The sequence below is a fragment of the Mus caroli genome, chromosome 1 (assembly GCF_900094665.2).
Source record: "Mus caroli chromosome 1, CAROLI_EIJ_v1.1, whole genome shotgun sequence".
Classification (NCBI taxonomy): domain Eukaryota; kingdom Metazoa; phylum Chordata; class Mammalia; order Rodentia; family Muridae; genus Mus; species Mus caroli.
The window spans coordinates 48,317,430-48,334,754 of record NC_034570.1 but is presented as its reverse complement, the minus strand read 5'-3'; the positions used below and the strand labels follow the sequence as shown (position 1 = coordinate 48,334,754).

The window sequence follows — 17,325 nt, the reverse complement described above, 5'->3', positions numbered from 1 at the left end:
AAGAGAGAAAGGAGAGAGAGAGGAGAGAGGAGAGAGGAGAGAGGAGAGAGAGAGAGAGAGAGAGAGAGAGAGAGAGAGAGAGAGAGGGAGAGAGAGAGATATTGAGAGAGAGTGCATGTGCATGCCTGAGCCTGGGTGGGCTTTTGAAATGTCAAAGCCCACTCCCAGTGACACTTCCTCCAATGAGGTCATACTTCTTAATTCTTCTCAAATACTGATGCTTCTTGGTGGTAAATATTTGAGCCTATGGAGGCCATTCTGATTCAGTCTTATTCACTGAACCTGGAGCTCAGCAGTTGGCTATATCAGTTGGTCAGCAAACTCCCAGGATCCTCCTGTTTTTAGCTTCACATCTCTTAGGTTTCAGTTAGAGATCACCATACCACTAAGTAAAACAAAACAAAACAAAACAAAACAAAAAAAAACTTTCTGCTTTTACCTGTTTCCGTATCTGCTTTTGATTTTTCTCTTTATTTTGCTTGTATATTTGGATGAGGTGCAGGAGGTGAATCAGCCATCCCTGCAGAATAAAAGACATGGCTTTGCAACAGCTCTCTTCTCTTCTCTTCTCTTCTCTTCTCTTCTCTTCTCTTCTCTTCTCTTCTCCTTTCCTTTCTTTTCTTTTCTTTTTTGGTTTGGTTTGGTTTGGTTTGGTTTGGTTTTTTGAGGGGGAGGGAAGGGGACATTTGTAATTTACTTTCAAGTCTGTGCTTTGGTAAGGAATTTGTACTCCATCAACTAGCATTTTACTGATTTTTTTTTTCCCTCCCCAAACCTCAATGTACCTTTCCTTAGGAGAAACATCAGATGGAGTGAGTAAGTCAGTTCACAAAGTCTTTGCTTCCATGCTTGGAGAGACTGAAGATGATGAAGAGGAGGAAGAAGAAGAAGAGGAGGAAGAAACAGCAGAGCAACCCACTGCAGGCGATGTATTTGTGTTGGAGATGGTTCTCAACCGTGAAACCAAGAAAATGATGAAAGTAAGCTGTTAATTATTTTATATAAAAATGTGAGAAACTGATGTAGTTACTGAAAGGGAAGCTTTCAGTTATACTTGGGAAATAGTTCAACAGTAAGAACAAAAGCTAGGAGGCAACTACTGTCATTCATCTTTTCTTTTTAAATTAAAGCTTTATCTCATACCTGAGTACTGTATTTACATCATTTTCCACCCTGTCTTCTCCTTCCAACCCCTCCTGTATCATCTCTTTGCTCCACTCTAAAATCATGGTCTCTTATTATTATTACCAGTGTGCATGCATGCATGTTGGGGTGGGGGAGGGAGAATAAGTATATAAATTCAACCTGCTGAGTTCATTTACTTTTGTTCATATGTATATGATTTTAGGGCTCATTGCTTGGGATTGGTAACCTATCAGGGTTGCTAAGCTGAATCTCTCAGCAATGTTGATTGCCTGTAGCTCTTCATCTAGGGCTGGGCCCTGTGAGAGTCCCCACCCACATTAACTTGTCAGTTGGTACTGTCAGTCTTTAGGTAATACTTAGGTAGGCAACTATACTGTTGAGATTTCATGGGTGCATTTTCACTTTTGTATATAGAAAACACTGTCTCTCAGCAGATGTCCTGGTTCTTAATCTCCACCCCCTTCCTGCAGTGCTCCCTGAGCCTTAGATAGAGGATTTGTATTGTCAACTGTCAGCTGGTCTCTGTGTTTTGACTTTCTGTAATTGTTCTCTCTGCTGTTTTTTTTTTTTTTTTTGGATTGGATATTTTCTTTATTTACATTTCAGATATTTTCCCCTTTCTAGGTCTCCTCTTCGGAAATCCCCTATCTCATTCTCCCTCCCCTGCCTCTATGAAAGTGTTCCCCTACCCACTCCTGTCCTCTTGCCCTGGTATTCCCCTACACTGGGGCATCGAACACCCTCAGGACCAAGGGCCTCTCCTTCCACTGATGACCAACATGGCCATCTTCTGCCACATATGTGGCCAGCGCCATGGGTCGCTCCATGTGTAGTCTTTGGTTGTTGGTCTAGTCCCCGGGAGCTCTAGGTGGTTTGGCCTGTTGACACTGTTGCTCCTTCCATGGGGCTACAAACCTTCTCAGCTCTTTCTGTCCTGTCTCTAACTCCTCCATCATGGACCCTGATCTCAGTCCAATGGTTGGCTGTGAGCTTCTGCCTCTGTATTTGTCAAGCTCTGGCAGAGCCTCTCAGGAGAGAGCCATATCAGGCTTCTATCAGCAAGTACTTCCCGGCATCCACAATAACACCTGGGTTTGGTGACTGTATATGGGATGGATCCCCAGGTGGGGCAGTCTCTGGATAGCCTTTCCTGCAGTCTTTGCTCCACACTTTGTCTCCATATTTCCTCCTGTGAGTATTTTGTTCACCTTTCTAAAAAGCACTGAAGCATCCACATTTTGGTCTTCCTTCTTTGTTAGGCATCATATGGTCTGTGAATTGAATCTTGGATATTCCGAACTTTTGGGCTAATATCCACTTATCATTGAGTATATGCGAAGTTTGTTCCTTTGTGACTGAGTCACCTCACTCAGGATGATATTCTCAAGTGCCATCCACTTGCCTGCAAATTTCATGAAGTCATTGTTTTTAATAGCTGAGTAGTATCCCATTGTGTAAATATACATTTTCTGTATCCATTCTTCTGTTGAGGGACATCTGGGTTGTTTCCAGCTTCTGGCTATTATAAATATGGCTGCTATGAACATAGTGGAGCATGTGTCCTTATTACATGTTGGAGCATCTTCTGGTATATGCCCAGGAGTTATATAACTGGGTCCTCAGGTAGTACTATTTCAAATTTTTTGAGGAACTGCCAGACAGATTTCCAGAGTGGTTGTACCAGCTTGAAGTCCCACCAGCAATGGAGGAGTGTTCCTCTTTCTCCACATCCTCTCCAGCATCTGCTATCAGCTGAGTTTTTGATCTCAGCCATTCTGACTGGTGTGAGGTGGAATCTCAGTGTTGTTTTGATTTGCATTTCCTTGATGACTAAGGATGTTGACCATTTCTTTAGGTGTTTCTCAGCTCTTCGAGTTTCCTCAGTTGAGAGTTCTCTGTTTAGCTCTGTTCTCCTTATTTTAATAGGGTTATTTGGCTCTCTGGAGTCCAACTTCTTGAGTTCTTTGTATATATTGGATATTAGCCCTCTCTCAGATGTAGGATTGGTAAAGATCCTTTCCCAATCTGTTGGTTGCCGTTTTGTCCTATGGACAGTGTCCTTTGCCTTACAAGAAGCATGTTTGATAAGGGGTGAGAGCTGCACTTAGCTGTGGATGTGAGGATGAGGATTTAGAGCACAGACATTATACAGCTTTAGGAAAGTAAGTGCTTCTCTATGTTCCATGGTTTCACCAGCTATGAGTAGTTGCCCAAGCTTACTGTACCGGGCATGCATTCCCTCTTGGTGAAAGGAGTAAGTCTGATAAAGTGGCCATTGGTTACACCCAGTATAGATAGGTGCCATTATTGTCTTTTTAAGAATACCTTGCGGTTTTGGTCGTGGTTGTGGTTTTTAAGCTTTACAACTGAGTATGACTGTTGACTGCTTTTCTCCATTGACTAAGGAGAAAACCTTTGGATGTTCTGCGAGCTAGTTCTCTTATAATATGAGAGTCCTCTCTTAGTGGAGGAGCCTTCCAGGTAGGTCAGTGCTATCTCTATTTCTCCACCCTCTGTCTGAAGTGTGTTTTGTCTTCAGCAAGAGAGTCTTACCTTTAATTTCTAGTAGGCAGCCAGGGCTCATGGCAGTAACCTATATTGTGTGTGTGTGTGTGTGTGTGTGTGTGTGTGTATGTGTATGTGTATTTGTGTATGTGTGTGGGGGTGTGTGGGGGTGTCTTTTCCCCTGACCAACAACTTGAAACTTCCTGTGCCTGACATAGGAGTTTTTACACACATATGGTCATATTTTTACAACGTTCTGCCAGTCCATGAGTTGGAGTCTTCCTATCTTCTAGTGTCTTCCTCAGTCTCTTCAGAGATCTAAAGGTTCATTGTAGAGGTCTCTTACTACCTTACTTAGTTAGGTGTATTTCTAGAAATTTTCTTTTCTTTGAGACTGTTGTGAATTGTCATTCATTTCTTATGCTTCCTTTTGGAAAATTTTACATAAGACTTATTTGTTTATGTGTCAAATGTTCTGTAGCTTTGCTACTAAAAGATACATTATGTAACTCAAGAGGGGTTTTTGTTGTTGTTTTGAACCAAATGTATTCTAATGAATTTCAAAGAAGTCCTGTCATATAATGTAATGTGGTCCATCTTGTTGCACGGTGTGGTTGTGCTGACTGCCTGTTTACTAATTCCTGACCATCTGACAGCCTGCATTTAATTGTAGTTTGAACTTTCAACTGGAGGAAGGTTTTTTTTTACTTTCTTTCTTCCCACCCCCAACCCCGAGACGGGGATTTTCTGTGTAACAGCTCAAGCTGTCCTGGACTTACTCTATAGACCAAGGTGTCCTTGTACTTACTGAGATCCACCTACTTGCCTCTGCCTCCTAGGTGCTGGGATTAAAGGTGTGCACCACCATGCCTGGCTTGTTTTTACTTTCTTTGGTGCTCCTCTTTGGAGAGTATCATAAAGTAATTTTGTTGTTGCCTGCATTTGAATTTTAGCTTGTCTTTTGTAATTAGATTTAACTATTAAGGCATCAGAATTATAGCTACTGAGTATCTAGTTCTGAGTTTAGAAGATTAAGAAGTTTTAGAGAGAAGTCTTCGTTATGTCGTATGTAAGTGTTTGGAGTTGAAATCTGAGCTTTATTCTGTCTTAGTCTCCATTTTGTTTTCTTTCTGGACAGGAGAAGAGGCCTCGGAGTAAACTCCCCAGAGCCCTGAGAGGTCTCATGGGTGAAGCCAACATTCGCTTTGCTCGAGGAGAACATGAAGAAGCCATATTGATGTGCATGGAAATCATAAGACAAGGTGTTTTCTGCGGGGACTTCATTGATGATAATGATACTTAACTGGTTAACCTTTAAGACAGGGACACATTTGATTGTGCTATTTATAAAATACCTTCAGAAGATAGAGGTGACTGTAGTATTAGTAACCTGCCACTTTTCACATGGATAGAGAATGAAAAACCACAGGGTGTGATTCAGCCGCAGGGTGTGTGGTTCCGTGAAAGTCAGTACTGTTTTTTGAACTCTTCCTGGCCCTTTCCTCCCCTTTCAGCATCTCGTTTTAGGAGTTTTAGACGTTTATAGCTTTAATCTCTTTAAGTCAGCCAGTTTATCCATTCATCCTGTCTCAATTGTGTTTTGCTTGTGGATTGAATATACCTTTCTACATTCTGGGCAAGTGCTCCACACCAACTCAGTTAATGCCTTGGACCCTGTTGTTTTTCTTCTTTTTTTTTTTAATGATGACTGTATTGTGTTAAAATCATATTGAAGAACATTTTAATAAATTTAAGGTTTTTTGATATTTTTATGCTTTTTGGTCCATTTTCTAGATTAGTCAGTGCTAAATTGTTTTAATCATTCTTTTGCTAAACACACATCTAAGTCTGTCATTTTATCTCTTCATTAAATGACACATCTTAGATATGTTGAAGGACATCTTTAGTACTGATTGTGACCAATTGCTTCTATCATATTACTTTTCTGGATGCTGTCAGTTGCCCTGCAGAGTGTTTTGGGTAGTTGTTATACAACTAATGTATTCTTTCAATATTGTGACATTGCCCTTTAATTAGACTTGATCCTTTTAAAAGTCTTACTGTAATTTCTAGGATTATTCATTAGGGCAACTTGTGGCCCCTACATATTTTCCCAGCCCATCAGAAATAGGATTAACCAAGCATTGCTTTATGATATATTGCTTGGTTCTTTTTTTCCAATATTATTTATTTCACCTTCTGTTTATTTGGGAAATATTCTTCGAACAATCTCCAGGAGTTTTTGAGGTTTTTTTGTTTTTGTTTTTTAAAGAAATATAGATTAACTATTACATTTGACATCCTTGACTGAGATGCTGTTTGGGTACTCTGTTGTATCCATCCTCTATGCAAAAGCTTGAAATAGTGAAAATTCAACCCACTGATGGGACTGTAGCTTCCTGGGGTGAAATCACCAAGTTTTTAAGCCATACTTAGTCTTACTAATGAGAATTTCATTCAGAAGGTTTGGTAGAAAGCAGGGTTTTTATGAAATTGTATTTTGTTAAAAGAAAATAATGCTTAAAAATGACTAGGGAGGCTAGGGGAGATCTCAGGTTTGTGACCAATCTGGTCTACAAATAAGTTTGAGATCAGCCTGAGCTAGGTAGCAAGAGTCCATCCCAAAAATAAATAAATAAAAATGGCTAAGAATGTTTGAAAAATAAAGAAAATATAACAGAGTTTTATATTCAGTTATGTTGAATTGTTTTTATAATTCTGTTGGAATGATTTAGAATTTAGTTATTAGAAAAATATCTATAGTTTGAACTGTAGTATCAATACCAGCTTAAGCCTATTCTTTTACCCAGTGAAATTTATTTTTTGTTATTTTTATTATTATAGCTCCTTTGGCTTATGAGCCATTCTCTACACTTGCCATGATATACGAGGATCAAGGTGACATGGAGAAATCATTGCAGTTTGAGTTGATTGCTGCACATTTAAATCCCAGTGACACAGAAGAATGGGTTAGGCTGGCAGAAATGTCTCTGGAACAAGATAACATTAAGCAGGCTATTTTTTGCTATACAAAAGGTAATGACATTTTTCTTGTGTGAATGGGAAGAAATATTTTTCTTATTTTATTAGTTGTTACACAGTGGGTCATTAGTGCATTTATTCTTTTGGGTTATGTTGTTACTCCAGGTGTTGTTTCTCTTTTTTAAATTGTTTGAAGAATGGACAGTTGGAGAACTGTCACTCTTTCCTTCTCTTTCTCTCAAGTTCCTCAGTCCTCTCATGTCACCCTCTCAGTTCATGCTCACCTGCTTATTAGTGTGTTTTCGTGTGTGCATGGAACCTGCTAACTCCCTTTAGCTTGACTTATATGTCCATGTGGCCAGGGGTAGCCACTTGGGATAGGACAGTACCCCCCTCTTCCCTGGAAGAGGCTGATTTTCCTTTTCCCAGTATCCATTGATCACCTGTAGATCTTCTAAGGATGGAACTGTGCAAAATTTTCCTTATTCATTTTGGCTTATCAACTAGTATTATCATTATGCTGGGCTTGTTTAGGCAACCATATTGTGAAGAGTTGCATCTTCCAGGCCATGTTTAGGGTGTAGTGTTTTCACAGCAGCATCCAGACCCTCTAGCTCTGTAGTCTTTCCACCTCTTCTTTTGTTATGTCCCCTGAAGTATAGATGAGTGTTGCAGAATTATTAGATACATAATAGGTTGTTTCTTGTGTTCGTTGAGTTATTCTGCTAGCCCAAATGTACTTGTTTCTTATAGTCTGTTATGGCATATATCTGGAGCCCTTTGTTCTTTGTTTGGTTGTGACTTACTTTATATTGTGTTGAATGTAGCACAAAACTAGGTGGCTGAACAATGCTTTAGATTTCCTACTGAGCTCAGTGTTGCTTTCAGGCAGTTAACTTTTTGTGACTTGAGTGACCAATAAGAATTAGTGTACAAAGTAAAGATATCTTTCTTTTTCGTTTTTCGAGACAGGGTTTCTCTGTGAAGCCCTGGCTGTCCTGGAACTCACTTTGTAGACCAGGCTGTCCTCGAACTCAGAAATCTGCCTGCCTCTGCCTCCCGAGTGCTGGGATTAAAGACGTGTGCCACCACACCCAGCTTAAAGATATCTTTCTTATGAAGATAGATTTATTCCAGAATATTTTGTTGTTGTTTTTACTGGGAAAGTGTTTATTATGCTTTTGAGCTAAGTCACACTTCTTTTGATAAATATGTAATTTTTATCTCTTTGCTTTTTCTTTCTAGCTCTTAAATATGAACCTACTAATGTCCGTTACCTGTGGGAGAGATCAAGCCTTTATGAACAGATGGGTGATCATAAAATGGCCATGGATGGCTATAGGCGCATTTTAAATCTTTTGTCTCCATCTGATGGAGAACGTTTTATGCAGTTGGCTAGAGATATGGCAAAGTAAGTTTGAAGTGAAACATATGTACATATATGCCATTACTAGGCATTTTGCAAATCTAGACTATTTGAAATAGAATGTACTTTGCATTAAGGTCCAAAGAAAAATTTTGTCTTCTATGTTTTATATTTGTCCAATTCTAGCTGGGTTTTGTTGTTGTTGTTTGTTTTGTTTTAGTGCTTTTGGTTTCCTGTGTGTCAGCTGCATGACTGTTCAGAAAGTTCTGTCTGTAAGCTTGGACTTGCAGTGCTCAGAAGCTGAGAAGTGAGGCGTGCTTCTCAAGGACATTACCATGCTTCTGTAACTTAGAGGAAGTTGTAGATATTTATGATGGTTTTAAGATTTTTTTTATTGCAGATGTGTCAATGAAATGTTTGCAATCTGAAATATTCTATAAATATCTTGAGTCAGTACTAGAACAGTATGTTAAGTAACATGTTTGAAGAGCACGATGCAACATTTTTTCCTGGGTTAACTGTCTTGATTTTGGCATATTAGAATTAGCCCATTAATCTAATGACTTATATTCTGATGCTCTTTAGCTGTGAACTGCCCCTTACCCTCTCAGGACAGTCATACATGTTTACAAGTGAGGGAAGCAACTCTAAGTTGATGAGCAATGAGGGCCTTCCCAGATCATCTGCAGTTCATTTGTAGCTACTACTGACTAGTCTAGTAGAGCTAAGGAATCATGATGTGCCCTGAAGATCAGTTTATTTTTCATATATATTGTATATTATGTGAGGAGTGGCAGTGGCCAGCTGACTGATTAGGCTTTGCTTTGGTCCTTTGGCCTCCAGAAGTATTCATTGAGTGTATCTTCATATAAGCAGTGGACAAGGAACCAGGATGTCTAGTACCAAGCAACTGTTAAAAGTTTTCTGCCCTTATGGAGGTTGTAGTCCTGTGAAGGGGATAGGTAGCAAGCAAGTGACAGCCAGATATTTTATAGATCACATTGATAAGTGATGGAGACAAATTAAACAGGGAAAAGTGATAGATGCACAATGTATGGAGTATGTTATTTTAAAACCAAGTTTAGTGAAGGGCCCAATTCCCTGTCTCCTGGTGGTCTTGTCTGAAGGGAGCTGATACTTAGGAAAGAGGAGCCAAGTATGTTCAGGGAACAAGATGGAAGCATTCAGGACAACACAGCAGAGAGCTTTCAGAGGAGCATAGCGATGGCCTTTGTGGTGTGTGGCAAGAACTTTGGCTTTTACTCTGAATAGTTTGGAAGCCACTGAAGGCTTTGAGTAGAAAAGTGACATGATTTAACTTAAAATTTAGGTGCCTCAATTTTAGTTGCTCTTTTGAGCAAAAATTGAAGAGTGAAAATGGCAGAAACAGGAAGTCTAGTTTGAAAATTACTGAAATGATAGTTGGGAGGGAAAATCATAGCTTGATCAGGGAAGAAATAGCTAGTAAAAAGTAATCTATTCTCTGTAACTTAAAGTTCATCTAAAGATTGATGTACTGATGTGAGGACTATGTGTGTGTACACACGTGTGTGCCCAGGCTTGTGTATGTGCTCAGCTAATCGGGAAGAAAGGAAGAGAGGATGGTGAAAGAGGCTCTAAGGAAGGGCTGACCAGGCAAAAGAGAGGAGACAGCCAGGAGATGGAAATGTCCAGTGCAGGGACAAAATGAAGAGCATGCTATTCTAGACTTCCTGACGAAAGCACTTCAGTGAGGTAGGGTAGTTGTCTTTGTGGAGCAATGCAGACCGGTCCCGTGGCCCAAACGCTGAGAGTTGGTGATGAGGATTAGCTACCTGGAGATCTTTTTTGGCCAAGTGATAATAGTAGCAATCATGGACCAGGCCAGATGCTTCTAGCTGCTTAGTCCCTGATCTAAAGAATTCAAAATAATGGTCTACACAGTAGCAAGGAAACTTAATTCAAAAGTGAAAAAGTAATAATAACAATGAATAATAATAATACAGATCAGAAAGAAACTGCAGGGCACACAGGCGAGAAAATATTCAAGTGCCCCTGTTAATTCCTTTTGGGAGTCAAGGGAAGGAGTTTGGTTGCTAAAGGCCATAGTATGGGCAGTTCTCTATTTTGACTGGTAGATTAAGTCATGTGTTTGCTTTCTTACTGTGCATAATGCATAATCCCTTCTCATAATGTATCTGATTTTAATCATATGGACATTCAATTACACATAAGGCTAAGATGGGAAATCGGGGACTCTCTCTAACATGTCCTTAGGGACACATGTGTCCAATTGAACACAGAAGGCATATGTATGCAGGGAGGGCCTGGGACCTAAGCTATTCATAACGGTTGATTGAGTGGTTTCCTTGTTCATAAAGGTTACTGTGAATACTGAGAAACAATCTGGTTTCCAAGCCTTTTTAAACTTTGATAAATGTGGAAGCCTGGCCTGTCACATGCCAGGCACCATCCAGTCAGTGTAATAGTCTGCAGCAGTGTACATCTTTCCTGCTGCAAAGGAGGAGAACTCAGCATCCGTAACCAGTGACCATTCATAGTTCTTAGTTTTTTTCTTTTAGCAACACTGAGGACTAGTCCTAGAGATGATGAAGTGAGCAGGGTGATGGATCAGGTGGTCATGAAGACCTTCCACTTCTGTTTACTGGAGAGGTAGGGCTGATCAGGGGTTAGAGTTAGTTGATGGAGGATGTACATGTATGCTAATTTACTTTCTGGTGTTGACTAAACACTACACAGCCTGCTGAAAGAATGCAGTTCTGTTCCTGGGGCTAACTTCTTTTTCTCAAATACCCTTTCAACAAAATAAGGTAAGTCTTATTCCTACTTGTGAGTGTATGTTTCTGAATTTAAGGATTAGTAGTACTAAACTTGGAATGGTGTTACTGTTGCCATATTTACTGTAGGAACCTTCTCCACTGGCATCAACCCTTTCTCTTGATAGCACTGGTGCCAGCCTATCACAAGCTTGAAAATTATAAGTATAGTATGGTCTATGTTTTAGAATTCAGAGAATTTAGAATTGTTAGAGGGCTAAGCAAGGCAGTGAGTTTTATATCAGCATTAGCTGTGCACTCACCTTCCACTCCCTTCTTAGGAGTTACTATGAAGCCAATGACAGCGCTTCAGCTATAAACATAATTGAAGAAGCTTTCTCAAAACATCAAGGCTTAGTCTCCATGGAAGATGTTAACATAGCAGCTGAATTATATATTTCCAACAAGCAGTATGACAAAGCTTTGGAGGTAGGAATGTTCGTGTATGGTTGTCTTAGGTATAAACCTGTGCTTGTCTTCCAGAAATTCTTAGAAATTAGCATCTTATCATTTGAATTATAAACTAAATTATATTCAAACTATGAGAAAGTAATAGATTGCTAGATTCTGTGTGAAATATAAATGATATTGCCACTGTAGAGCCCTAAAGTAGGAGGTCTCAGTAGAGCTATTTCTGTTGAAGAAGGTAGTTTAGTTTGTGATCAGACTGATACATCTTTGGTTTTTAGTAAACATGATATAGTAATGTTAAAGTTTCACAGTTAGAATTCCTTATTTAAAAGGACTATATTTTTTAATACTATTTTATGTTGTAAAAACTATTTGAAATAAACATTCACAAAAAGGTTTTTTTATATATAATTTTTATTTCTCTAATTTTTTCCATTTTTTTTTCTTTTTTTTAGGTAATTACAGATTTTTCTGGAATTATCCTAGAAAAGGAAACTTTGGAAGAAGGCACCTCAGAAGAGAATAAAGGTTGTAGTTAACTTCATGCAGGAACATGTGCATAGCCCTCTTTTTTGGGGGGTGGGGTGAGGCAGGGTTTCTCTGTGTAGCCCTGGCTGTCCTGGAACTCACTCTGTAGACCAGGCTGGCCTCAAACTCTGAAATCTGCCTGCCGCTGCTTCCCAAGTGCTGGGATTAAAGGCGTGCGCCACCACTGCCCGGCTGCCCTCTTTTGTTAGATGCTGTGGGGTCTTGAGTTGGTAGGTTCCCAGAGCATTGTCTGCAGCGGGATTCTAATCTTCTTACGTTGTCTTTTAAGTAATTTTTCTTCTTTTGTTTTTGTGTTGTTAGGGCTGAAATTCAGAGCCTTGTGCCTGAAGGACAAGCACTCTACACTGAGATAGATTACTAGCCTTGGTTTATAAGCAATCTTAAACGATGGTTTGCATTTTTGTTTTGATATGCCCATCTGAGCTGGATGATTCTTTGGTCCCTGTTCTGTTTCACCGACTTATGTTTGTTTTATTCTGTTATGTTTGTTTCTTTTTTGGGGGATGGGGGACAGGTTCTCACTCTGTAGCCTAACCTAGAACTTACCGGGTAACCCAGGCTGGCCTCAAACACATGACAATGCTCCTGCCTTAGCCTTCAAATGCTAGGATTATAGGTGTGCATCGCCATACTCCACTCCTTATTCTTAGAAGAGAGTAAGTTCCTGAGTAGATCAGAACCTTAGGTACTTCTAAAAGGGCTGTGAGTAATCTACTACTGAAAAGTCTACTTTAACCTCAGTAGCTTTCAACGGTAGGAGCTGGTATGATTGTCCTGCCCTGTGTGACAGCTCAGGATACAAAATCACAGTGCTGAGGAGTTTTGTGCCTTGGCAGGGTCCCTTCCAGCTCTTGTATGACCTTTTCACCAACTAGTCTGTGAAAAGGTTAACATGTGTGATTTCTTCTGTGTTGTAACAAAGTTTGTCATTTTTGTGGCCATAGTGTGTCCAGGGATGACCTTGAACTTGTGCTGTCTTGTCCCTGGCTTTACAGGCTTTTGTCACTACTTGTAGTTTTATTTGGTGCTGGGGATTAAACCTAGCTCTCTGTGCATGCTAGGTAAGCACTCTGCCAACTGCCTTACAGCCTCAGCCTTTGCTTGAGTGTTTGTGCTTTTCCTTGTAGCCTACCCAGGCTGGCCTCACACATTCAAGGCAGCTGACTATGACCTTGAATCCCTGATCCTTCTTGCTTCTACCTCCCAAGTGCTGAAATTGCAGGCATACCATACCATACAGGTGATACCATACCAAGGGTTTTTTGTTTTTTGTTTTGTTTTTAAAAGGTAAGCTCCTTACACTGTCCTTACTAACAAGTTGTCGCCCCATTTAAATGCTTTGCTCAGACTGTGGTTGTCTGATTGAAGGGGTCCCCCTGAAGCTGGTACATTCTGTGGTTTAGATGACACCTGGAGTTTCAAGTTCCCCTGGTTTCCCGAGTGCCTGCTTACCGTTTAGATATACCTGATACAAATTCTGCCTTATCTACTATTGAGATTGTGGCTCTGTAGAGCTATGATTTGCATGTGTCTCGAGTTTCTTGATTTGAGACATCTTATAGTCAACAGAAAGTTGACTTTTACTTTGCAATTTGATGTAGAAACCAAAGTTGTTAGTTTATACATTTATACCAAGTGTATCCTTAGTAAGTGTATTTTGTTAAATAGTTATTTGGGATGCTATATTAAAACTTTAGACTTCATGATCTACAAATAGAAAATTATAGAGGCTTGGAAGTCTAAGATTAAGGCATGAAAGATTTGATGTAGTACCATCTTGCTTTGAGGACACAGAGCTCCCTTAGGCCTCTTTCAAAGGACATGAATATACGCATTCAGACCATGTTAAACAATAGACCAAAATGCTAGTATTTGGAATATAGAGCTTGTATCTAAGTAGAATCTCATTTTAGAAGTCACAGAGCTCATTACAAAGACCATATTGGTTAGTTCTTTGTAGGTGAGTGACTATAGATACCACCTACAGAAAGAATATGCTGTAGGCACTGCCTTGAGTCAGGTAGACTTGGTGGTATGTGTTTTCAGGGAGCTTAGGTCTTGAGTGAGCGAAATTTCATGGTAGGAAAATTGTGTAAAATAAATATCAAAGTTAAATTTGTGTTACCAGTTACTATCATGGATTCACTGTTAACAGTCAGTCTCCTAATCAAGCCATATTCCTATGGCTTAGTAAAGTCTGTCAATGGCAAATTCTGTAAAACATGATAGTGTATATTGTCATTATATAATGATATTTTAAATATCATTTTAAGTAACTTAAATTTGATTCTACTGCCAAAGGCATATCACTAATATCTTATATAGTTTTATGAAATGGAAACAAACTGATTTGTAATTTAATGTGCAAAATAAGAATTAAATGTAGGTTAGAATTTCTTTAATTTCCCAGAATTTTAATAATCATGTTGCTGTAATAAAGTTTTAGAAAAGCAGAAAAGTTTTTAATTTTTTAAGAAGCATCTCTATAGTAAATTCTAAAATGAAGATTTGGAATACAAAAATTTAAACAGAAAGATTTTGTATATCTAGTCAGTTTTATCATTTAAATCCTGTGTAATCTGGTAAAAGAAATGGAAAGTTGTGTATAAGTCGATCTTAGGGAAAAAGGCAGGATAAGTACAAACAAAGGGCAGGCTGAGGGCATGAGAAGCTGCAGGTAGACATTGGCCAGAGTGCGTACTGACTAGGGTCTTCCCCCGAGCAGTGGAAATGGGATCTGTGTACAGGCTGGAGTTGCCTTAGCTTGCTTTACATCCTGAGCTCACACATAGGAATGCCTTGTCTGATGTTCACCCAGCTGCTGAGACGGTTACCTGCTCTATACCTGACAGCGTGCCAATAGACATCACGGTGAAGCTGATGGTCTGCCTCGTACATCTCAACATCCTTGAACCCCTCAATGTAAGTAGTACTGACAGCTGCACCTGCGGGAGAGTGCTAAAACCCTTCCCAAGTGCTTACTCTCCTTCCCACGACTAGAAATTATAACCCAACCTTAGATTTTCATATTTCTTAATAATGGGAGGACACAGTAAGCATCAAATTATTTCCATAGGAATGGCTCATAAAAGCAAAGTGGTTTGGAATTGGGCTTGGCATTTACTTTAGAATGAGAACTATCCAAACATGAGAAGGTGGGATTTGCCTTCAGTCTATCAAAAATCTTATAGCTACTCTTTTGTTTTTCTTTCTTTCTGACTTTTTTGGAACAAGTATTTCATTTAATTAAAAAAAAAATACATTTGGAAATCTGCTTTGTTGACCTTAGCATGAGGTATTGAGTAAAACAAATCCTCCCTTCACAGATCTTTGGTTCTAGGAGATTAAATACATTCATAAAATATGCAAGTTATCAGTTGGTGAAGTGTTCTGAAGAAAAACAAGAAATATACAAAATGTAGAGATGGGAGAAAGTTCTAAGTTTTTAGTAGGATAGTCACCTGAGGACATGACATTTGGGTAAGAAATGAGAGAATGAATAGCTTTTCATAACATCAGCCAACTCATGGAGCCAGAGGTACAGGCTGGGTATTGGGAAGGCACTCAGAGTGATGGATGGCGTGCATGTGTGTGCGATGCAAGTGTGAATCTTTTTAACAGCAATACAGAAGTGAGCAGAAAACTGAACCAAGCTGCTTTTCTTGGTCCGTGCTGCTTCCTGGCTTATGTCAGGTAGCTGATAAACAGATGTGGTTCTTTGTAATGAGTGTTTGGCCTCTGTTTTTTATTTGGAGTTTAGCCTCTTCTGACAACACTGGTAGAACAGAATCCTGAAGATATGGGTGACCTCTATCTTGATGTTGCTGAAGCTTTTCTGGATGTTGGTGAATATAATTCTGCCCTTCCCCTGCTCAGTGCCCTGGTTTGCTCTGAAAGATACAACCTCGCAGTGGTTTGGCTTCGGCATGCAGGTAACACGTTTGTTTTGGAAGAGAATCAGACTTAACCATATAGTCAGGTTAGAGTGTATGTTCCCAGCACGGTAGCCATTTTAACATAGTAGAATATTGATGCCTGTTTCTGGTTTTGGTGTAAGATTAGTATTTAAGTTGTCTTGCCAGACGACTGAGTGCTTGCCCATACTTGTCATATCCTTCAGCCCCTTCACTTAAGGAATGCCAGGATCTTCTCCTGACTTAGTGACATTAAAAAGATCAAAGCCACAGTGCTCTCTACCTAATGATGCTGACCTTGCTGCAGCTAGGGTAATAATGTATATGCCCCTTAAATACCCATCTTTCATGTCTCATACCATATAGTGTGTATGCATATTTAATGTTATTCAGGGAGAAAATAGTTAATATGCTTTTCAGTGCTGTTTGAGCCACACATGCAAGGAGACAGTTGAGGAAGCAATCTGAGGCAAAGTATTTCGGAAGTCATTGCAGTGAAAAGGACCCTGTGGAATGAGCTAGATCGGTGTTGGGGCTGCTAGAATGCAAAGAAGAAGCCAAATGGTTGATGGAGGAGTGGAGGAATTTTACTTCTGAGGATTCATTTTGAGGCGTGGAGTGGGATAATGGGAATGACTTGATATTGGGGAGATATAAAACTGGGGTGTCCAGTAACAATGTAAGTGAAGTGGATATTTGATAGTAGTGAGAAGTGAGAACTGGAGAGTCTCATCTGTGTGGGCTCATGATGTCATATGGGAGGAGTGAGCTAGCTCGCTGTTGGCAAATTAGGAGAAGCCGGTACCCTAGCTTTTATAAAATACTAATTTTAAAATATGTAGGCAGTTAATACTTTGAATAACCACTGTGCCATAATAAACATGTCTATGGATTAAGTTGGGTTTCCCAGTCATAAACTTTGGATACATTAAGCTGTTTCCTGTGGCATGATCAGAGTGTACATTTGGGAACAGACCTTATGTTAGTGTGGCTAGGTGATTATTTTGATTATTATATAACATTCAAAAATGCCAGTGAAGACATGGGGAATGCTTAAAACATAATACTAAGTGAATAAAGACATACCAAATTGAATATAGACACTGATTTAGAGCCCTTTAGTAGGTAAATTTTGATGGGGTGAGGCTGAGAATCTAGCTCACCCCATTGAATGCTTACCTTATATGCATAAGGCTCTGAATTTGACTCTAGCACCATTAGGGGAAAGGATCAGTAGCTTGATCATTGGATTGACCAATTGATAGAGAATAAGATAGTTGCTTTAAAGTGCTAACAATATATATTCACTCCTTTGTTGTTATAATTTTCTTATATTGCTCTAATATTTCTTTAAAATGGGAAAAATACTGCCAGGTGAAGCAATATAAACTGGTAACCTACACTTGGGAGGCTGGTACAGGAGGACTGCAAATCAGTGAGGTGTGTCATAAAGTCAAATAAAATAAAATTACTAACTATATTAGGAAAGGAATAATTTTGGTCAATTTACAACTTGAGAATTAAATATCTTTTAACATCTTAGAATGTTTAAAGGCCTTGGGCTACATGGAACGTGCTGCTGAAAGCTACAGTAAAGTGGTTGATCTGGCTCCACTCCATTTGGATGCAAGAATTT

General features: G+C 39.4%; 1 protein-coding gene across 1 annotated transcript in view; it reads left to right on the top strand.

Moving 5' to 3' along the window:
• Gtf3c3 (general transcription factor IIIC subunit 3) overlaps positions 1–17,325 on the top strand; it is a 37,760-nt gene that overhangs the window by 3,900 nt on the left and 16,535 nt on the right. Inside the window, exons 3-11 of the mRNA XM_029475290.1 lie at positions 796–980; positions 4,790–4,913; positions 6,496–6,687; positions 7,879–8,044; positions 11,097–11,244; positions 11,682–11,754; positions 14,594–14,697; positions 15,536–15,707; positions 17,233–17,319. Coding sequence (XP_029331150.1) covers positions 796–980; positions 4,790–4,913; positions 6,496–6,687; positions 7,879–8,044; positions 11,097–11,244; positions 11,682–11,754; positions 14,594–14,697; positions 15,536–15,707; positions 17,233–17,319 — 1,251 coding nt within the window. The remainder of the gene's footprint in view (positions 1–795; positions 981–4,789; positions 4,914–6,495; positions 6,688–7,878; positions 8,045–11,096; positions 11,245–11,681; positions 11,755–14,593; positions 14,698–15,535; positions 15,708–17,232; positions 17,320–17,325) is intronic.